Source organism: Protopterus annectens, chromosome 2.part0 (assembly GCF_019279795.1).
Source record: "Protopterus annectens isolate FY-2018-M chromosome 2.part0, PAN1.0, whole genome shotgun sequence".
NCBI lineage: Eukaryota > Metazoa > Chordata > Ceratodontiformes > Protopteridae > Protopterus > Protopterus annectens.
Window position 1 is genome coordinate 1429389287 of NC_056728.1, and position 23560 is coordinate 1429412846.

General features: G+C 38.2%; 1 protein-coding gene across 1 annotated transcript in view; it reads right to left on the bottom strand.

The window, feature by feature from the left end:
* Positions 1–23560, bottom strand: part of MYOZ2 (myozenin 2) — a 470578-nt gene that overhangs the window by 314170 nt on the left and 132848 nt on the right. Inside the window, exon 4 of the mRNA XM_044061654.1 lies at positions 13673–13845. Within this exon, the coding sequence (XP_043917589.1) occupies positions 13673–13845 (173 nt within the window). The remainder of the gene's footprint in view (positions 1–13672; positions 13846–23560) is intronic.

Below are 23560 nucleotides of genomic sequence, written 5' to 3' on the forward strand. Positions count from 1 at the left end.
CAAAGTCTGACTGGACACAGGTTTTCCCTGAGTAACAGTCAATTTTAATGTAGAAATTACAATAATCAGTAAAGTATAAAGTAAACAAATTGTAGTGTACATAAGAAAATACAAATTTGTTACATCATGACAACAAAACCTGTACTTTGAACTTAGCTAGTACTATTTGTAAAATATGACTTATGTCAAGATATAAGGTTAAGATAGGACGATAGGAATAAAAGATTAAACACAGAGGAAGAAGTTGGAAATGGATGGGGTATACTGTGATGTATCAGAGCATTCATGAGGGGTTAGCACACTTAGTACTATCGACAGCTTCCCTCTCTAATTTACATACTGTAACTCTTTCTCAACATGTGGCCCTGGAGCCTCACACCCTATTTGACATGTCCTCTTCACACTTTCTTATGTTCCTAATTTGAACACCCCATCCACAGGCAGGTGGTACTGTCATGCCATTGTCATGGGTTCTAATTACACATACTCCATGATAACTCCTACTCTGTTCCTGATATCCACCACAGGGGTGTTTGCTGCTGATGTAGTTTACCAGGCAGGAGTCCATCCTTAACTGTGTGTCTGCAGAGGCTTTAATCAAATTCCTCTGTTTCAAAGTTGAATGCTTTTTAACAGTGTTACGCAAAATGATACTGATGTGCAATATTGCATTAACAAGGATAGTTATCACAGTGGTTATGCAAATGAAGCCAGTTAGCACTAGTATCTGCGAATTATTGCCAGCACACAATGTGCTACTCATAAATGATGGTGCAAGCCTTGTCCATCTGGTGAATATGAACCATGTGCACATAGGGCTATCATTTAACTGCTTAAGTGGATCTGATTCAGTAACCCTGAATGTTTCAGAACATGGTGAATGTCATATAGTGTGGCAGAGAGGGTAGGAATTTTCTGGTTCTTCAGTACAAGAACATAAGGGGGCATATGCTCTGCCATTACGATAGCCCTTTGAATAATGTAAATGTCTAGCATAAGCTGGCAAAAATGTTGAGGGATGACACTTATGTTACCATTTCTGGGAGGAATGTAGGCAGTGGCACAAAGACTTGAAGCAGTGCTATGGGAACAGATGTTCAGAAGTGAGAGACATAAATGCAGTGTAAACAGTTTCTCAGCACCATTATCTTCTAGTAGTTTAACTGTTATGCATGCATATTTAACAGCACTTGTTTTGCATCCAGTATCAGAGTAGCATCAACTGCTCATGGCTGGCTGCCATAGAATGCAGGACTACCTTTCCAGGCAGTGAGGTATGTATGTATGTATGTATGTATGTATGCATCTATGTATTTATTGTGTGGCAGTCCATTTCACATCTGCATTGTTATTTTTATCTTACATTTGTCTTATGAGTTTTTCCATTTGTTGTCCTTTTTAGGTCCATTTGTAGATGAGGAGGAGATTAAAACCACCTCAGTCAGCTGCTACATCTGGTACTTGATTTTCAAAGACCATCAGGCCTACCTCTTAGTAGCTGGGAGTGAAGGCTGCTCTTCTCAAGGTGACTTGGAGGAATAACTGGTACCCTCCATTTTCCTCTCTCAGAAGTGGAAGTGAAGACTTTTCTCCTGAAGGTTGACAGGGGTCTCACAGCATGAGATCTGGATGCTAGGGAAATGCTAAGGATTGTCAACAGCTGTATACCCATAGAAGGAACACTGAATGCCTTCTGGCATTGCGTGTATGGTCCGATGACTGGCAAAGCTCACCTATCAGGCCAATGAAGGAGCAACTAGAATATAGGAAGGTGAGAGATGCCTGGGTTTGTTGCCCTCTGGACCATCCTGCTAACCAAGCATGCTAGAAGCCCACGCTATCCCCATTCTGTTGTGTCCTCTCCCTTATTTGTCATTCCCTATTTATTGTTCATTGTACCCTTCACACCACCAATCTTCCACATTTTGTGTGCATGTGTATATCCTTTGTCCTTCCCACCCTTTGTATGTATGTGTCCATCCCTTGTCCTCTCCACCATTTGTGTGTATATATCTGTCTGTCTGTCTGTATCTGTGTCTTGCATTTTTCTATCTGCCTGTCCAACCTGCTCTTCTCCCTCATCTCATCCACAGGCATTTCTCACTACCTTACCTACCTATGTTTCTTGTAAAACTTATAAAAGGGGATCTTTATACAAGAAACAAATAACTCTTCTTCATCATCTTTCATAATTTATGGCTACCTTTCCTGTTTACGTCTGCTTTCCTGTTCTTTTCTTTCTCACTTTCCTATCTACCCATTTCGTCCCCATTTCTATGCTGCACTGGGTTGCCACTTGCTGTGCACACCCATACTATACTTTTTGTGGGATTTTTTTCAGCAGTACAGCCATGTGACATATGGGTGCTAGTTGCCGGTATGCATTGCTGCACTGACTGCACACAGGAATATGCACTGACACAATGTAGCTTAACTGAAATGGGACATCTCTCACATCAGCAACGTGTGTTATTGCAGTGCTGGTCTTGCCACACAATAGCCTAGTGCTGATTATCCAATCATTGCTGTGTCTCTCTTTTCTCATGTGGTTCTTTGCTTGGTATGCAGGTCCAATCCGCAGACCATTACACATCTGATTAGCTCTGTGACACTGCATATGTGAGTGACCTTTTCAATTATTACAGCTGCTGTGGTGCACATTTCATCTATGAATCCAAACCTAATACTTTACTGCATCCTACGGCCTGCAATATATTACTGCAGTTATTGAATTAACATTTTAAAATCATATAAACACTCGTCTCACTTTTACTATTAAAAAGTGTAGTTATTTATGCCTAAGAATATACTAAATTGTAATTAGTAAATTAATGTAGCACCTAGTTAATTCACACAAATCACATGCTTTTTTATGGACAGCTATTCCTTCATGAAATATCTTACTATTTGTCATATTACGTGCCATTTGTCTTGGTATGAGTCACAAACTATAAGCATAAAGAATATATTTCAGAGATGTGCCAGTAGAACACAGCTTCACTGGAAAGAAGTTAAAAGGTGAGAAATTGTTGTTGTTGTCTATGCACTGTGCACTGAAAGCACACAGGATACAGAATGCAATGATTAAAGTGGGAAAGCAAGTGCCATTTGCAACATAAAAAGTTAATATAAACTAAGATAAATTACTGTTTGGATAACTATTGCAGTTACATGCAGTTTCTCTACGGCTGTAATGTTTTGCAAATATTTTCTAAAGTGGAAATAGCCAAAGAGCTGTTACATTCTTTTTGAAGGTAATGTTCTCAGCATGAAGGTCACTAAACCATTAAAAGGTACACACTGAGATTATTTCTTAATTTTGGCATTAAAGGTTAAGTATTAAGATCAGAGTCAAGGAAGAAGCCAAAGTTCAGGCAATTCCATCTGTTGACAAGGGCCATCACTTCTTTTTGGTAAAATGTTGTACATCTATTGTGAATGTAAACACTGCAGTTTCTGTTATACAGAACTGCTAGTTCAAAGGAAAATCTGATAGCTAAGGGGTGAGATCATTAAAGAAGAAATTCAAGCAAATTATAGTTCTAAAATGAATACATATAACAAAAAAAGAGTAGGAAAATCTTGTGCTGCTGATGACACACTCACTTTTGTGTCAAGAAGTGTCTATGAAGCTGCATTTTTCTTCTTAAACCCAAACGTAACGTTGTTTGGATGCAGAGCCTTTACTGATACAGTGTATCTGTCTATTTGCATACATTGTAAATTCCATGTAAGAGAACTGCTTGAATAGTCAGTTCTCCATCCAAGATCCAAGGTGTTATCTGCAAAAGGGCTAATCTGATCTATATTTAAGGTAAAAGTGAGTTTTGGTGTGCAAAAAACATAGTAATTATCTGAAGATGATTCATTGAATGAAACAATAGATAATTGCAAGGGATGCTGGTTGGAATAACGGCTTGAGTAAGGAGCCTGAGGGAGGCACTGGGAAATGTTATCAAAATGTGTTTTAGATAACTCAGGGCTCAAAGCTGAAAGTGTGAGGTATGAAAATGTGTTTGCTAGTTAAGAGAAAGAAACAAAAATTTTATAGAAGATGATTTTCTTATGAGCAGAGGCTTCACCTATCTAGAATCAAGAGTCAGATAAGGACTCAACTTACCAAGTTCACCATGATGGGAACCCAGTTCACAAAAAGCAAAAGAATGCATTTTTTTTCAGCAGAGAAATTCTCCCTTCTTCCCCATATGAGAGGTGAATCCCCATTATCCCTGAACTTATACCAATTCCATGGTCACATAAACACGAAGAAAGAAAAAATGCTCACAAAACAATAGGATTGTTGTTGTTATTGTTGCACACTTACAAACCACACTTTTGGTGATTTCATATGGAAAACAGTGATCTGGGAATTCAGTATCAGGCAGATGGAAGCTTGTCCAGGTGACTCCAAGACATGTAAAATATGCTACAAAGAAAAAGCACTTAAGGTGGAAGGATGACTACCTGAAAGGACTGATGGAAGGCACTGAAAAAGTCTGCACAGAGATCAAAGATTCCTGGGAGGATAGAGAAACTGCATATCAGCCTGGATCTACAGTCAGGAGGACAGACTTAGTTTTTAAGACATATCAATTAAGCAATAATCCTTGACTGTGTGTGGGTATATAAGGATTTAGTTGGTGTGGTTTAATCAAACAAAGCCAGCTGTGGGTAAATCTTGATATACCTAAACACAGGAGTGAAATATTGCTATTATATAATAACATTATTTAAGAAAGAAATTGCTTACGTTCCTTAAATAATTTGTTTGCATAAGGGCACTTTAGTCTCCTGCACTGTCTTCTCTTTGCTGATATTTACAGCTCATGTGTTTGGGACTTAACATTTCTATGCTTGCATAGTACACCAATACAAGAGAAGCAACAGATAAAGGAGCATCTCCTGTGCATTTTTTTAATTATTAAGGAAAAAATAGAACATGTTATGAGGGATATCACAAAAAAGCACGAGGAAAGTCAGGTATGTTTCTGTTTCTTTAGTTTTTCAGAATGCACCTGATTTTTTTTTCATTTTTGGTGTGTCCTTGGTATAGAATGTTGTTATTCAGCATATACTAATGGATAGTCTGGGCACTCAATGGTACCTCAGGGTTTAGACTTTTTTCTAGTGGTATATGCTCCATTTACAACAGGAATGTTAGTTGGGATGTCCAATTAGCATGTTTGTTTTTTTAATATTAATGATTGCATATTGCATAATGCAAGTTATAATGTTTTAAAACTAAGCAATAGTTATTGGCAAAAGTAAAGGACCAGGACAACCTTAAAATACTAAGCTATGTGAACAAATGAGCTTAGCATGTTTTGTTGGAATTGTAAACAGAGCAACAGGCTTGCAACCCCATTATGTGAAAGTAGAGCTAGGCAGGCATACAGACTTAGCTTGCCTGTCTAGACCTATTAGTTGTGGTGTTGAGGGGATGGCCCAGGAGGATTAAGAAAGCAGAGATCTTCTTGGAGCAGGATGTGGTGACTTCAAGGTCATAAATACTCCAAACATCATCACCGGGGTAGAGATACTAGGCATTTAAGTGAATTAGAAGAGGTATGCCTAACAAATGTCTATCTTCCCCCTTCATATTTCCATCTGGTAGGAATAGAAGGGACATTGATTTGGATCACATGGCAGAAGTGGAACATTTGTGGGATAAGAGGACTGAGAGTTATGGGCTAAAGCGGGTGGCTTTAGGGAAGAAGGAGGAGCTTCCACGGAGTGCTGAGTTTTGATATTGCAGAGGAGAGGGGTACACATGAAGGTAGTGTTGGTATAATACAAAGGGGAGAGTAGTATGTTAGCAATGAAGTCATTGGGGAACCCAAGTGACAAAGTGTCAACTGTCTGAGGATGAGAAATAGCTGATGAAAGAAGGAGAGTCTACAGAGAACTACAGTGTGAATATACTACTCACTCTTGGCACTTAGAAGCAAATGTTATTACATAAAGACAGCACAAGCATAAAACACTGAACTAGAACCTCATCTTATGCCTTCTAGGTTCATAATTTTGTAAAACACTCAAACAAATATATACCAAAGTGAATTAGTTAATCCATTATTCAATTACCATTTTAAATGTCTTAAACAGGCAATGACACAAATATCTACAAACTATACAGACACTGCAGAATATATATTATTATTATTACTAGTATTCCCAGTTCGAAAGATTTCAAAACACATGCTTATCATAAATTAATCATCAAATATGTTCAACTTTAAATTCCATAATATCCTATCAATGAAATATTTCATAAGAAGGTTATTATATGAGGGTGCAGCGAGCCAAACAGGAAACCCAATAGTTTATATTCCACTTGATTTATTAGCAAAAAGACCAATAGACATTAGAGGAAATTTTCGAATGGGGGGGGAGAAGAGGGAGAGGGAGATTTTAGAATGTTTTACCCCTTCTCTCAGTGTGACATGTGACAAACAAGAAGAAATTTCTGTGGAAAGTTTTAAAAATACATATCAAGGATTTTCTATTTATAATTTTAGTAGGGTTAAAATTTATACCCTATATCAAAGGAGACCTTACTAAGACATTGCTTGATATCAAACTATTTGTGAGAAAGATTAATTTGGAGGTTTTTGCCTCGAGAAACAACATTAAGAAAAATAATAGAGTAAATCAAGTACTTGTAAGGAAATCTACATTTAACCGACCTTTACACCCTCAATTAAAGAATTTTGAAGTAATACTTGAGAACGAAGTTAGAAAATTACAAGATAAAAATAAATATACTTATAACCTTAACAAGGAAGAAACTGAGGTATTAAATGAGTTAAGATGTAACCACCAGGTTAGAATTATATGAAACCTGATAAGGGAGGGGGTATTGTGATCATGGAGAATATATACTACGAAGGAAAGATGAATTTAATATTAAGGGATGAAAAGAAATATGCTTGCGTTTCCAAGAATGAAGTGAATATGGCTTATCAAAAAATAGATATGCTATTGCATGACATGGTATATGAAAAAGTTATAGATGATTCTATCTTTAAATTTCTATATGTAGGTAAGCCAAAGATACCCATTATCTTTGGCATACCTAAAATTCATAAAAATCCAATAGATCCACCCCTCAGACCAATTGTTTCCGCAGATAGTTCTAAAACTTTACCACTGGCAAAATATGTGGATTTAAAAACTAAGCACATATGGGTAAACAATAGAACTATTCTTAAAGACTCCTGAGATTTACTAAAAGAACTCACACCTGAGATGTATATGGACAACTTATTGTTTGTCACCATTGATATAGTGGATTTGTTTTCAAGTATACCATATGACAAAGGTATGCAATTGTTTGAAGAAATTATATTTCAGGATAAAGAGCTGACTCAAAATGAAAAAAATAGTTAGTATAGGTCTTATGGAGATAATACTTAAATACAATTTCCTGATTTTCAATGGTGAATTCTTTCAGCAAACACAAGGTGTGTCTATGGGTGCAGCATGTGCTCCCACGTATGCAACCATTGTGTTATCCAAATGGGAGGAGAAATTTAGTTTAAATTCTAAATTTCAGAAATTCTGGATTTTATACCGCAGATTTTTAGATGACATAGTTATTTTCTGGACTGGTGGACAGGAGAAATTTATGGAATTTATGGATTATTTAAATAACACCACTAGCTTCTTGAGATTTACTTATAACATCACCCATGATTGTTTGCAATATCTAGATGTGGAGATATATAAGATAAATCAAAAATTTGAAACTAAAGTCTTTCGAAAAAGTACTTTTTGTAATTCCTTCCTACACTATGATAAGCCACCCTTTACATTGTAAAAGACACATAGTAAAGGGGCAATTTGTTAGGGGCTCTCGAATGACTAGCTTGGATATAGATTTTGTGAAAGAATGTGATTTATTAGAGAAAATGTTTACAGACAGAGGTTATCCTAAAATGTTTGTTAATAAAATAAGGAATGAAGTGGAAAAAGGTAGATTAGACAGATTTAAGCCTATTAAAGGCATAGGATATAATAAGAATATCCAAGAGGGAGGAAATAAAGACGAAAATCCATCTGAGGGGTTTCAAAGAGGTCTAGTGGTGGAATTTAATGCTACTAATTATAAGATGATGGATATTTTACAGAGGGAATGGGAAAAATTAGTATCACTTAACGATATTGAGGAAATATCTAAAATAACCCCAAAGGTGATATATAAAAATTCTCATAGTATAAGAAAAATCCTGGAAAATAGTAATAATAGAGTTATTAATGGATCAAGTATTAATATATTACCAATAGGAAATAGAAGCACTACTCAAGCCCCAGCACCTTAGCCCAAAGATTCCTGGAAATTATAAACTCAAATGCTATGGAACAACTAGTCACCACTCCCACAAGAGGGGACAACATACTAGACCTGATCATTACCAACATGGGGACTCTATGCTCCACACCAGAAGTATATCCCTCATTGGTAAGATCAGACCATAAATTAATTTCACTGGATGTCCACATCCCGAACCCACCTCCAGCCCAGAAAACCACAGTGAAAAACTTCTCAAAGCGAACTTCTCACTTCTCAAAACTGAAGTAGAATCCTTCAAGGCCCCAGGGCCAGTGGAAACTACAGCCCAAACTGCAGAATCCTATATAAATGCATTCTACGGACATCTCCAGGAATGCATGGATCATGCTATCCCAAACAAAACCAAGACCCAATCATCCAAAGGCAGGCGTCCAGTCTGGTGGACCCCTGCCATAAATAAACTGTACAACAGAAGGAGGAAGCTACTACATGGTAGAACAAAATCCCTAATAGGGAAGGCATCTCTGATCAGTACTAGCAAAAAATTACGATCCGTCATAAAATCCTCCAAGGCCAGCTTTGAGAGAAAAATTGCACAGGACACCAAAGACATTCATAAGGCTTTTTTCAGTTATGTTAGCAACCTGGGATGCAACTCCCAGACTTGTTCTGAGTTGATTCTAAACGATAAAAAATACACTGAACCCACAGACATTGCCAATATCCTGGCAGACAGGTTCAGTGCAAACTTCTCCACCCCCTCCCCCCCAAAAGAGCAAGTATCTATCCCAGCAGAGGGCTGCCTCCCAAACATCTCAGATGCTCAAGTGAAGGCTGCCCTCTCCAAAGCAAAAAACACTGCTTCCATGGGACCAGATGGCGTCCCAGGTTGCGTCCTACATGAACTACAAGAGGAACTAATCCCTCAAATGAAACAGCTATACAATCTCAGCCTCACTACAGGATATGTGCCCACAGAATGGTGTACAGCAACAGTGGTCCCACTCCACAAAGGTGGAGCCTCTACGGACCCTGGAAACTATCGCCCCATAAGCCTGACTAGCTTAGTCTGCAAGGCTATGGAGAGGATCATCATGGAGCTCATAAACAAAGACATTGGGGACCTACAGACACTAGATCCTACCCAGTTTGGCTTTGTCAAGGGCAGATCCTGCCTTTTGAACCTGGTTGACTTCTTTGAAACAGTCACCAAAGCCATAGATGAAGGGAAGGTAGTCCACACAGCCTATCTGGACCTTGCAAAGGCATTTGACACAATACCCCACTCGGGCATCATAGATAAGCTATCCAGCTTAAATATAAAACCCTATGTCACAAGATGGGTTGCAAACTGGCTCAAAGACAGAACCCACAGAGTGAGAGTTGCTGGAGCCATGTCAGACTCAAAACCGGTCACAAGTGGTGTCCCACAGGGTTCTGTCCTGGGACCACTCTTGTTCGGTATATACTTTTCCGAGGTACAGGCAAATGTGGGAGGACTATGGCTCAGCAAGTTCGCAGATGACTGCAAACTGGGCGCCATAATCAACTCTCCAGCTGACACAGACATCCTTCAAAAAGGTCTCACAGAGAAAGATAACTGGTGCCAGCGCCATGGTTTAAAGCTAAATGCCAAAAAATGTATAGTCATACCCTTTGGCAAAAACAATGTGCCCACAAATTACCACATAGGTGGAAACCCATTAAGTACAGAGAAAGTTATTAGGGACCTGGGGACCCAAGTTGATAGCAATCTCTCCTTTGAAAACCACATTGCCAAAGTGGTTAGAAAGACCTTCTACATAGCCCACCTCATCATGAAGGGTTTCACATCTAGATCAAGAGAGGTAATCGTGCCCCTTTATTCATCCCTCATCAGGCCCATCATAGAATACAATGCCCCTTTTGGGATGTACCTTACCCGACACCTGCAGCAATTAGAAAGACCCCAGAAGTATCTCCCCAAGAGGATCAAGGGTCTCAAACAGATGCCATATGCTGCTCGGTTAAAAAAACTCCAGCTCTACTCAGTTGCATACCGCCTACTTCGAGGCGATCTATGCCTGACATACAAAGCTATGTCAGAATTAATGGACATGCTCCACCTCAGTAAATCTAAATCCCTGAGAGCCACACGCTCGAGGGACTTGAACCTCAGCACAGAAATAAATAGAACTTGCTGGAGGGACAGGTTCATAACCCAGAGGCTCCCTTCGCTCTGGAATAGAATTCCAGTTCATGTGAGGCAGAGCACCTCACTGAATCTCTTCAAGAAGAATCTCGATAAGTGGATGGGGGATCGTAGGTTTGTCCCAGGGATTACTCCCATGTCACTATTAGACAGAGGCACAGTAAACTAAACCTTAAAAAGGGCACAGTATACTCAAATCAAGGGGTGGCGTAAGCCATACAGAATCGGGCTAGGCTTATAATTGCCCCAGGGTAGATAGCCTAGTATGAACCTATGAACCTATGAACCTAATAGGGACATACAAATGTGGAAGGTGTAATCAATGCCCCTATATTATAAATGAAGGTGAAATTTACCTTGAGAGTAGAAAGAGATGGATTAGAAGTAAGGGTTTTTATTGTTGTGATACTAAAGGAGTGGTATACCTTGTGATATGTCAAAAATGTCAATCATTTTACGTAGGTAAAACTGAAAGAACATTAAGAAAAAGAATATATGAGCATACCTACGACATTTTAAAAGCAAAAGATACTAATGCACTTTATAAACATTCCAGGGTTTGTGTAGGATATAATTTTTACTTTTTTGTATTAGAACAAATCAGACAGGATCCCAGAGGGGGGTCCCTGGGAGGAAATTTTAGAAAGTAAAGAATTATGGTGGCAAGTTACCCTAGATGCGGGGAAAAAAACAGGTCTTAATGATTTTTTAACAATCTTGCCACTATTAAAATTAAGAGCCAGCAGAATTTAATGGCAATTATGAATTTCTACAGTAGAGGGAGCTAGTCATTATTAGATTTTATATGTAGTTCTTATTTATCAATATTTATACTTATATCATATTTATTTAATGTTTTTATGTATTTATTTATTTATAAATGTATGGAAACATATGAATTATATATATTTATGTTTTAAATAATATTATTGAGTTGACAAGTTTTCTGTAGTAATGAAACATATTTAAATATTGATTCATGAATATTTATGAGCCCAGAGAGAATGTTGGTTTGCCCATTTAAATGCTTAGTTAACATTCTATTGGTGAATTGTTTTTAATTTGGATATATAAGGGATAAATGGTATTAATTCTTATGTATCTGATGAAGTCCGAATATTGAGGATGAAAACGCGTATTTGCTGTATTTTAAAAGCGTTAATGTCTATTGGTCTTTTTGCTAAGAAATCGAGTGAAATATAAACTACTGGGTTTCCTGTTTGGCTCGCTGCACTCTCTTTTTTGGACTTATTTGTGGCATTTGAGTGCTTTCACTTGGTTTTTATTATATGAGGGTATTATTATGCAATGCAGGGGCTGTACAAATTGTAAGCACACGGAAAAAGATAGTATATATATATATATATATATATATATATATATATATATATATTTATATATATATAGGATTAATAATAAGATGTTTGTGGTTCTTGGGGTATATAATTGCTACCAGAAGATGGTAAGATATGGACTAGTTTGTCCTTATAACAAGTTTTATATAGGAAAACAGTGCGACACATAAGGATGTGAATACATGAGCATACAAGAGATATTAAAAGTAATTCACCCACTAGTCCAGTCGTATTACATTTTATGTAAAAGCATAAGAGTGATTTTGATTTGTTAAAATTTTTTATTATGTATGTATTAAAAAATTCGGAGTTGTATTTAAATCCTTCTAATATTTTATTGTAGAAAGAAGCATGGTTTATTTTTACGTATGACAAATTACAACCAGGGGGACTTAATAGTGGTTTAAGTTCCTGTTTTATATTACACTGTTAAGATAATTCCTGGGAATATAAGAAAACTACCAGAAGCACATGGTGGTGGTAATCAAAACAGTCATTCATGCTAGCTGTGACTGGCTTTGTAGAATAAAGATTTAAGGGGCTTGAGGGGGTGGTGTTACCAGTTGTAATGGTTATCAAACTACCAGATCAGTATTGGGCAGGCATTTAAGTAATGTAATATGCTTTACTGAAGTGCTTTGCCTAAGATGTTCTGCCATTATTTTTTGCCTGATTACAGTTCATGTTTTTGAAGCTTATTCACTCATGAAGGGCAGACAAAATAAGCTTTCCCAGAAAGTATAGATAACTTACCTCTGATGCTGGGTAACATTGGCAGTAGTTAAATTACTTAGGGTATGCAGCTGTCAGTATGGCTAGCATGAGAGCTTTCGTCCCCCACATAAAACATTTGTTGGAAGCCCATCTGATTATCAGTGTTGATAAAATGGCCCTCAATAGGTTCATTTGCAATAAGAAGAACTGCTCCCTTTCTTCCTTTCTATACTATTTTGTGTGTGTGTGTGTGGGGGGGGGGTGCGTGTGTGTGTGTGTGTGTGTGTGTGTGTGTGTGTGTGTGTGTGTGTGTGTGTGTGTATATGTTGGGGGTGTCAGCATATCCTAATGTACTGTTTTAGTCATGACTACAGCGCAGGACATGCAGATTAATATTCAATGTCTGCTAATGGCAGTCTTATAAGAACATGCAGATTTTGTTTTGGGTTTCTTATTTTACACAGAGTGTTTGTGAATAAGTTTACTATGCATCTTTGCTTTCCTTTAAGTAAAAGAGTAATTGAAGTTTTCAAAGCCTGGCTGTCTGGAACCCTATCACAACACCTCCCAGCATTTGCTGCATGCAACAAATATATTTTAAGTATTGCCTTTTCTAACCTTTCACCACTGATCCATGGATTGTTTTTCATCTTGGACACCAGCCACCATAAAAAACTAGGTATTCTTGTAAACTGCATCAAATGTAAAAAGCAGATAAAACTGTCTGTAAGTTATTGCACTCCTTGGGGCAGAATTGCTAGATGTTTAGATGTGGTGCTACATTCGACCACAAACCCCAATTTGTCCTTTGAAGACCAGAGCAAATCATTCTCATTAATGTGTCAATTATTAAAAAAAAATCAAATACGTTCCTGCCTTTTTTAAATAATTACTATAATGGCATTAAGATGAGTTTAGTTTATGACACAGTAGTTCATCATCAGGCTGTAAGGACCCATTATTATAGCACAGCATTGCCACTCATGCTACTAGGAAAAAAGCTAAGAAATACACACACACACACACACACACACACACACACACACACACACACACACACACACACACACACACACACACACACACACACACACACACATTTTATTTCTAGGTACTTACGCTCATTGTTGCATTTGTCTCATTTTGGAAGTTTTCGAATGTGTACTTTTCAGATCTGCGCTGTCTCATCTTAAACAACCGGGATCCTCTGTTTGACTGAAGAGATAGCTCCTCCAGCATTATGTCTTTGGGAATGCTAATCTTTTTTCCAAAGTCCACGCCATCACTTTGATCTGTCAGAAAAGAATACCTAATGTTATAAAATGTTATAAAATGAATCCATAGTGGTGCACTGCCTAGTAACCTTAAAAATGCAAAATTCATTCAACAAAGCACCATCTGGTGAGGACAGCAAAACTTTCAATATGGCAGAAATGTACTTACAAAAATAAATGTTACAATATGGAGTCTTAAGTTCACTTCTTGCATGTCACTTTTTACTGAAGTAATTTGGAGTGCCTATTTTAGTGGTTAACTGCAACTTTAAAGCAGTCATTTAATTTTAAGAAGTCACACAGCTGTTATAACTCTGTCAAAGATAGGCCAATTCTATACTGCTAGCAAAGTCAAGATCTGGAGCTCACTGTGGCTCAGACCATCAGCTTCTTCTCACAATATTTAGAATTAAAGTAAAGAAAATAAAAAAAGCTTCCAGGTCAACTATCTATGAGCTCAACATTATTCCAAATGAATACATAGTGGATGTGGAGAACAGATTTAGGTGATTAGACCTGGTGAACAGAATGTCTGAAGAATTATGGGCAGAAATTCTGGTAGGCCAAAGTGATAGCCCACTGTGATGCTACACCACGTTGTTATACAGCACTGTGGTAGGACTGTCTCTGAATCCAAAATGGTTACAGCAAGGAGTATACAAGGTTTATAAACCTCATGGTAACCTTTCTGAATCAGCCCTTTACTTTTCAAGCTATACCCAGATTTCAAACTTATAATGGCTCTATGACTACATTTTTGTAGATGAAATAAGTGATTTAATTACTTTTTAAGGTTGTTTATATCTTAAATGTAATCATCCCTCCCTTGACTTGTTTCAAACAAAGTGTAGGAAGTAATTGAGTCAGTAACAAATATCAGAAATAAATGATGCATTGCTTTTCAAGAGAGTCAAAAAGGTGTGCAAAGAAACTATAAAAACTGATACAGAAAGCCGGTTTGACTAGGTAAGGTAAGCATCTCTAAATTAAAAAGAAAAAAGTGCAACTACAGAAAATGGGAGTAAAGGCTTTAATAGTAACAGTAAAAAGACTCTGCTGTTAAACATAGTTAATAATTATTTGTGTGTGGCTGCTGTTAAATTGATGTTTAGTTTAAATAGTGAGACATGCTGATTGTTAATTTACTCTGATGAAGCCCTAGAGATAGATGGGGTAAAACCACTAAGTCTTTTTCCTATTACTATTAAAGCCTTTACTTCCGTTTTTTTTTTTTTTTTTTGTTACTGAAACTTTTTTTGTATTATTTTTTTATCAAATGTAACAAATATCTTGAGTAAGTTATATTTTTTCATGTAAGTTTAACAGTTAAATAATAAGATAAAAATAAAATAAAAAAATCAAAGAAGAAACTATATACGTTATTTACAGTACATTGGCCTGACGTTACAGCAATAATAGTAACCAACTTGATACAACACAATTAAATATTAGACTTGTTTTTTTTTTTTTTTTAAGAGGATACTGAGTTCATTTTTAGAGTCTCAGTAAGGGATACAATATTCCTCCATGTGTTGTTGCTCCATAGGTTAGGGAAAATCGTCTGTTCTTTAATTTTAATTTCTAACAATGCTGTTTTGTTCAATAATATTAAGAATTCTTCAAAGGAAGGAAGAGCGCTGTACTTCCATTTCCTGGAGATGCATTTCCTAGCAACTGCTAGTATTGTCCATAGTATATATAGATTGTTTTTCTTAATTTCTGACTTTTAGGTTCATAGGTTCATAGGTAGGTACTAGGCTATTGGCCCTAGGGCCTATATAAGCCTAGCCAAATGTACCCTGGCTTTCACCACCCAAGAAAATTATTTTCCTGTGTCACTGTCAAGCAGAGCCACAGAAGTGATCTCCGGGGTGAATTTCCTATCTCCCATCCGATCATCAAGATTTTTCTTGAAGAGTGCTAATGAGGAGCTTTGTTTGATATAGATAGGTAGTTTGTTCCAGAGTATGGGAAGCCTCTGGGACAATAATCTATCCCTCCAGCATGTTCTGTTTATTGTGGTGATGAGGTTTAGGTCCCTAGAGCATGTAGCTCATAGGGATTGGGATTTCTTTAAGTGGAGCATGCCTAAAAGCTCTGGGTTTGACATAGCTTTGTGTGTTAGGCAGAGATCGCCTCTGAGTAGGCGATATGCAACGGAGTAAAGCTGCAGTTTTTTGAGACGGTCTGCATAGGGCATCTCTTTGAGGCCGGTAATCCTCTTTGTGAGGTATTTCTGTGGCCTTTCCAGTTGTTGTAGATGTCTTGTGAGATACATACCAAAAGGGGCGTTGTCTATAATGGGTCTAATGAGTGACGAGTAGAGGGGAACAATGACCTCTTTTTTCCTGGATGAGAAACCTTTTGTGATGAGGTGTGCCACATAGAAGGATTTCCTGACTATTGTGGCGATGTGATTATCAAAGGAGAGACTACTGTCCACCTGTGTCCCAAGGTCTCTTATCACACTTTCAGTGTTAAGTAGACTACCACCTAAGTGGTAGTTCATGGGTACTGAGTTTTTACCAAAAGGGATGACAATGCACTTTTTGGCATTGAGCTTGAGGCCATGGCTTTGACACCAGGCATCTGTCTCAGCGAGGCCCTTCTGTAGGATGTCCACATCTTTTGGAGTTTTGATTATGGCTCCTAGTTTTCAGTCATCTGCGAACTTCGATAGCCACAGACCTTCTGTGTTGGCCTGTACTTCAGAGAAGTAGATAACAAACAGGTGAGGACCCAGAACTGAACCCTGTGGTACTCCACTTGTCACTGGTCTGAAGTTGGATTTGGAGTCTGCTACTTTCACAGTGTGGGTTCTGTCAGTGAGCCAGTTGGCAACCCATCTTGTGACATAGGGATTTATACCTAGTTTAGTGAGTTTATCTATAATTCCAGAGTGGGGGATGGTGTCGAAAGCCTTGACAAGATCTAGGTAGGCTGTGTGAACCACCTTACCTTCATCTATGGCTTTGGTGACTGCTTCAAAGAAGTCTATCAGGTTTAGAAGACATGAGCTGCCTTTTACAAACCCGAACTGGGTGGGGTCCTGAGTCTGGAGATTACTAATGTCATTATTTATAAGTTCCATGATGATATGCTCCATAGCCTTGCAGACCAGGCTCGTTAGGCTAATGGGGCAGTAGTTTCCGGGGTCTGTGGTGGCTCCCCCTTTGTGGAGTGGGATAACTGTTGCTGTGCGCCATTCAGTGGGCACATAGCCTGAGGTGAGGCTATGATTGAACATGGTACTTAGGTGGGGTGCCAGTTCATTCTGTAGTTCATGTAGAACACAGCCTGGGATGTCGTCAGGTCCCATGGATGCTGTGTTCTTGGCTTTGGATAGTGTGTTTTTTACCTGTGCAGCCGTGACTACAGGAACTTTGCATTCTTCTGGTATAGAGATGGGCCCTTTAGGGGATGACAGAGGGGTAAAGTTAGCACTGAACCTATCTGCCAGGATGTTGGCAATATCAGTTGGTTCTGTATATTTAGTGCCATTGTGCTGTAACTCAGAGCAGATCTGAGTGTTGCCATTGAGATTCTTGACATAGCTATAGAATGCTTTGTGGTTGTCTTTAGAGTCAGTGGTAATTTTGTTTTCATAACTAGCTTTGGAGGATTTTATGAGGGATCTCAGCTTCTTACTGAGGCTGACCAGGGAGTTTCTCCAATCATGGGATTTTACTCTTTTTTGCAACAGTTTCTTTCTTCTGTTGTAGAGTTTGTTTATGGCAGGGGACTACCAGATTGGCTTCCTTTTTTTGGAGGATAGCATCTTGGTTCTGTTAGGGATTGCACGATCCATGCACTCGTGTAAGTGCTTATAAAGTGCATTTGTGTAGGACTCAGCAGTCATACCTCTATTGTCCGTCAGCATGGGTATATTGAAGTTTGCCACTTCTGTCTTAAGAAGCGTGAAGTTGGCTTTGGAGAAATTTTTTACTGTGGTTTCCCTAATGGGGGGTGGGGGAGGGATGTGGATGTCTAGGGTGATTAGCTTGTGGTCAGATCTGACCAACGAGGAATTGACCTCTGGTGTGGAGCACCGGTTGCCCATGTTGGTAATAACCAGGTCTAGGATATTGCTGCCTCTGGTGGGGGTGTAAGTTGATCCATGACATTGGAATTTATGAATTCCAGAAAACGTTGAGCACAAGAGTTGGTACATGAGTAGTTTTCCCAGTTAATGGTAGGGTAGTTGAAATCGCCCATTATTAGGGTGTTAGGTTGTACTCTAATACTTTCCAGTGTATCAAGAAATGAGGAGTGGGAATCCTGGGGCATGGTGGGGGATCTGTAGCAAGCTACAATTTGGATTGCGGTCTTGCCCAGAGTTAGTTGCACTTGGATAATTTCGGATGTATTATGCTGAGCAACTAGCCTGGAGGTGTGGATCTTCTTAATGAATATGGACACACCTCCACCTTTAGTGTTTCGGTCCAGGTTAGGTGGCCGAAAGGTGTGGTATGAATTATAGCCTGGTAATGCAGGGGTACTCTCTGGAGCCTTGAACCAGGTCTCTGTCACTGCACAGATGTCGATGTTCTCCATTTTAAGGAGTGCCTCGAGAGAGTGCATTTTGAGGTTTAGACTTCTAGCATTGAGTAGCAATACCCTCAGATTCTTCTTGCCTGTACCTGTTAGGGTGGTGAATTTGCCATTTGAACCTTGCCTAAAAAAGGCACTATAGGGTTGGCTAGAGCCTTAGCCAGTATCCGGAATCCCAGGGACGACAAGTGCAGGCCATCTCTGGCAAAGCATCGTGGCTTGTCGATCATGTCAAATCAGGCAGACAGATACTGGATCCCCTTAGAATGACACCAGAAGCTTAGCCAATTGTTGAAGTCAATCATTTTGTCCTTGTACTGTGGTATCATTCTGGGTGATGGCAGGATGCTACTCAGGGCTAGGGTCATACCTGCCTGGGCTACAAGATCAGACAGCTCCTCCATGTCCCTTTTCATGTAGTCCAAGGAGGTATGTCTCAGGTCATTCACACCAACATGGACAATGACAGAGTCATATTTGTACTTGTTGTGGAGTGACCTGAGTGCATACGTTATGTGGCGGATCCTGGCACCCAACAGGCAGCTGACAGTAACTTTCTCCTTGTTTAGCCTGGTGAGTGGTACATCAGTGTGCCTGACTATAGAGTCACCTATGACTAGAGTGTTGGGTACGTTGTTATGCCTTATGGGCTGTGGTTGAGTGGCACACTGCGTTTGTGGGCTATGTGTCATTTGGGTTGTGTTGGGGGGTGGAGGTTGCTTGTGTTTCTGCTTTGGAGGTCCCTGTTGCTTGGGCAGGTTTTTACTGAGAGCCTCCATGAATGTAGGTGTGTGTTTTGTGTTTCTATGTGTGTGTTTTGGTGGTGTAGGTTTTGAGGGACTATGTGCTGAGTGTGGTGTGGTGCAAGTGTTTACCTTCTCCTCTTGACTGTCTAGTCCAGTCTTGGGTGAAGAGAGCTTTGCTTCCAGTTTGGCTATATAAGTGCATCTCTCACAGGTTGTAGTGTTGGGTGGTAGGAGGAGAGGGTTGTCAGTGTACATGAGGCAATTACTACATTGCCCCAAGATGCCCAGATTCATCAGGTAGACAGGAGAAAACACCGGGAGCTGACCCTTAGATATGCCTGGATAGGTGCTTATTTGTTAAGTACTAGAAACTGTTTTCCTCTAGACAGTGAGGAAAGTTGAGTGCTGTAGTAATTTGTAGCTTATTTAGTGCTTACAATAAGTTCTGAACAAGTGCTGAAACAAAAAACTGGCTAGTTCTAAGGAAACAAAATTAAGCTAGAAGGCTTCCCTCCAACACAGAAAGGCTTGGGGGCCTAGAAGCATACAAATAGTCCTGGACACAGCAAATCTATATCCAGGCTAGACTACCCACAGGAAAGGCAGGAAACAAGCTTAGAAATTTTTTTTTTTTTGTAGTGGAAAGAGAGAAAGGAGTAGCAGAAACTAAGCTGATTGGCCTTCTCAAATGTTTTCCCTGTACTGGGTAGAATGAGGTAATGACACTAGACTGGGAGGAGGGTCCCAGATCAAATTTACACTAGGGGCGGGCAACTGCAAAGCCACCAGCAAACTGCAGAAATGTTTCTCACAGCAGAAAAGCAGCAGTGAGCCTTTAAATGAAAGTTTTAAACAGCTAAAGGAGCCTCTAGAAAAAGAGTTTAACTGCAACAAGTTATCAGAAACAAACAACCCAACAGATGCTTAATAAAAGTGGACAATTTCCAGTTAATACCTCACACACAGTGAAACTAGCTAGAAAAATATACAGTACACAAAGTGCTATAAATAACAAAGAAATAAAGAACAAAATAAAAAAAAAAACAAGATACTTAATGTTATATATTATAGATCCGAGTTTGCTCAGTGTCCTTCCTTCGATTAGCTCAGTGTGTCCAACAAAATAAGAGTCTTAGATAATACAAATGTGTCTGTAAATATGGCTTGTAAAAAATTAATATCCTCCCAAAATTTCTTGATAAGTTTACAATCAAAAAGGATATGTATCCAATCAGCATTACATATTTGTAAACATCTCTAACATGTAGTATTATTGGAGGAATTTAATTTAGCTAGATTGTTAGGTATATACAAAGCTCTATGCAAAAATTTCCATGTATAAATTCTCCAAAATTGTGCGTTAGATGTTAATTTAATGGAAAGCAATACATTAGTTTTACTTTCTAAGGACATACTTATCAATTGTCCTTTAGTAATGAAGTTCCAAAATTTCTGTTGAGGTTTTACTTTGTAGTTATTTAGAATTGTATATAATCTTGAAGTAGCATTCTCCAAATTATGATTGTTATAAATTATTTTATTTAGATAGTTTATAAATTTAGGCCTATCCTTGAAAGAAGGGTTATTAGTTATTCTGCATAGATCTTGTGAATATGCCAAAACGCTTTGAAGCATTAGCTAATCAGATGACATTAGATAATGTGTAACTATTATGCGTTGAATATCTATAACTTTTTGATTATTAAAGCAGTGTTGCCAGCATCTGAAATTTTTTGTTTCCCATATGTTGAGGACATTTCTTTGTATCTTGTTGAAAAAATTATTTTGTTATGCTAAAAGGTACTAACAATTTTAATACTGTTGCTTTTTTTTAAATTTTGTGTTTTCTTGATATCCAAATCAGGTTGTTTAGGGCGAGCATCTCTACCCGATTGATCCCAGAGAAAAAAATCGAGTTCTATAGTATCTATAGAATGACTTGAAAAAAATAAATTGCAGGGCATAAAAAGCACAATGGCAGAACAAGTTGAGCATCAGACTAACCTTAGCAAGCACATGGTAATTATAAAGGAGAACGATCTTAGGCTCTGGCTAGGGAAAATAATTCCACTGAATCTCAACCTTCTCTGAATTAATATTGAAGGAAATCCAAAATGCAAATGTGAAGCTGGACATGTTTGTGGACAACATGACTCAATATAATGCTGAAGTGGACAAAACTCTAGTTAACCATTGAGACTCTCTGATAGCATTGTAAAAGGAAAATAATGTATTTAAAGTTAAAGTAGCAGCTTTATATCAAAGTTTAAGGACGTAGTTGAGAAGCAAACAGACATGGAGGATTGATTCAAACAGAAAAAAAAAAACTAAGAATTATTGGGATCCTGGAATGCCTAGAGGGTAGAAATTATGCCATTTTTGGACAGCAACGTCTTGTTCACTGGTTTGACGTACCACTGGAATCCTTCCAAATGGAGAGAGCACACAGGGTCCAAGCATGAAGTCTTATACAATGTTCCTATATGCTAAGATACATCTTTATTAAATTAGTGTCTCACTATATGAAGGAAGAGGCTATGAATATAATTTAGAAGCAAGGAGTGAAATGCAAGGTGAGAGACCACAGAGTTTTAATAGACAATTATTTCTAACACCTACAAAGCAGAAGATATCCCAATTCTTCCTGGTGTTATTTCTCTGTAATCAACAAAATTAAATTTAACCTGGTCTACTCTGCATATTTAGAAATATAGCTGTTGCTGGGAGGAACATACATTTATAGATGCCCAGGAGGCCAAGCAATTTCTGTGTGATCATGGTGAAGACATCCCTAAGGAAGGAGACCCACAGCCAAAAGCAGAGAGTCGCGTAAGTCAGTTGTCTCTGGGAGATGGAATCATTAAGCCAGGTCCTTCAAAAGAACATTCCTGATCCTTAATAAAGCTGCATGGGCAAATGAATAAAGGACAATAAAACTGGTGCTGTACAATTTTCACAGACAGTTCAGCATAAACTGGACACTGATTCAAAATATTGCAGATGGAGTTTAGGGTGGAACTTGTGTCTTTTAATTAACAACAATAAATGATACTCATATAGATGAAGCTTTGTATATAGCATAAGTAGTTTAAAGGATAAGGCATGAATCTGTGTTGGGCCCAAAATTATAGTCTGTCTGTAACTTTACTGTGGGACTTTGGTTAGCCAGTCATAAGACTGGTCAGAATTATGAAGGGCTAGGAAGGGAATGTTTTCACTGGTGTGAAAAGCTGGTAAAATGTTCAAATGTTAAAGGTGACCCAATTTAAACAAATGGTAAGTCACAGATGTCAGATTAAAAAGTCTAAAAGTCTAAACCAGAAGCAAATTTAGACGTATGGAAGCTTGTGACAGTTATTAGACACCAACACAGGTGTAGATAGTTCTTTTTCTTAACTGAAAATATGCAAAATAGTTATTTAGTAAATAAGACCAAACTATTCTAAGACAGCAAACAGATGCTGAAGTTGCAGCATTTCCTGGCTGATATTTGTTTGGAAAATGAGTAAGAAAAAAGCCTCCCTATTGAAATGTTGGCACTTAACATACTGAGTGCTGAAAGGCTGAAAAAAAGACCAAAACCCCAGAGAGGAGCAACTCTCAAAAAATCACTCTTCTCTCTGCTTTGCACCCTCCATGTGGTGGACAAACCCTCTCACTCTTGAACTTTTATAAACCAACTTTCCAAGAAATGGCATATCGGACTTAGTATATGTAAGTCCGTTCTTTTGGCTATTCAGTCTCCACATCTCAGGACTCACTCTGGCAGTCCCGACATTTCAAATGGTTACCAAAAAAGGGAGTTAGTTCCTCAAAGACGTTTGTAAAGAAAGGGGAAAATTTCATCAGAAACTACTGACAGTGAATTTTCTGCTGCTATTGTTTTAGTTGATAGTACAGGCAAAGGCTGTCTAGATGTTGAGATCAAACATGTTATTTAGATTTGTAAATAAGCTTTCATTCATTATCAGTTAGTTACTGTACATAGTTATGTTATGTTTATGGCTAGATTTTTCCAATTTCATGATTAAGGATTGCCTGAGAAAAAATGTCATGCCATGTTTTTTTGTATTCTTTGCAAATAGTTCCCATCTTTGCAACTTATCAAGGGCTGACCTTTGATTTTACTGTAGAAAGGCCCTAAAAATGTTAAAGCACAAGTAGAACATTCCATTTTTTATTATGAATGTTAACAGTTTCATCCACCCCAAGAAGAGAAGAAGATGTTTCTAGTGTGTAGGAATAGATGAGGGAACTGAGCTGGCACTACAAGTTCTCTTAGTCTTCTTAAAAATTAAAACTACTTCACCTATGGGCTCTAATAGCATACCTGTTTGCTTCATTATTAGAGCTAAAAATTGTCTATCAGAGCCTCCATTTAACCTCTTTAATCTAAGTCTCTCCATTGGTTCATTCCTGAAACCTGGAAACAGCCG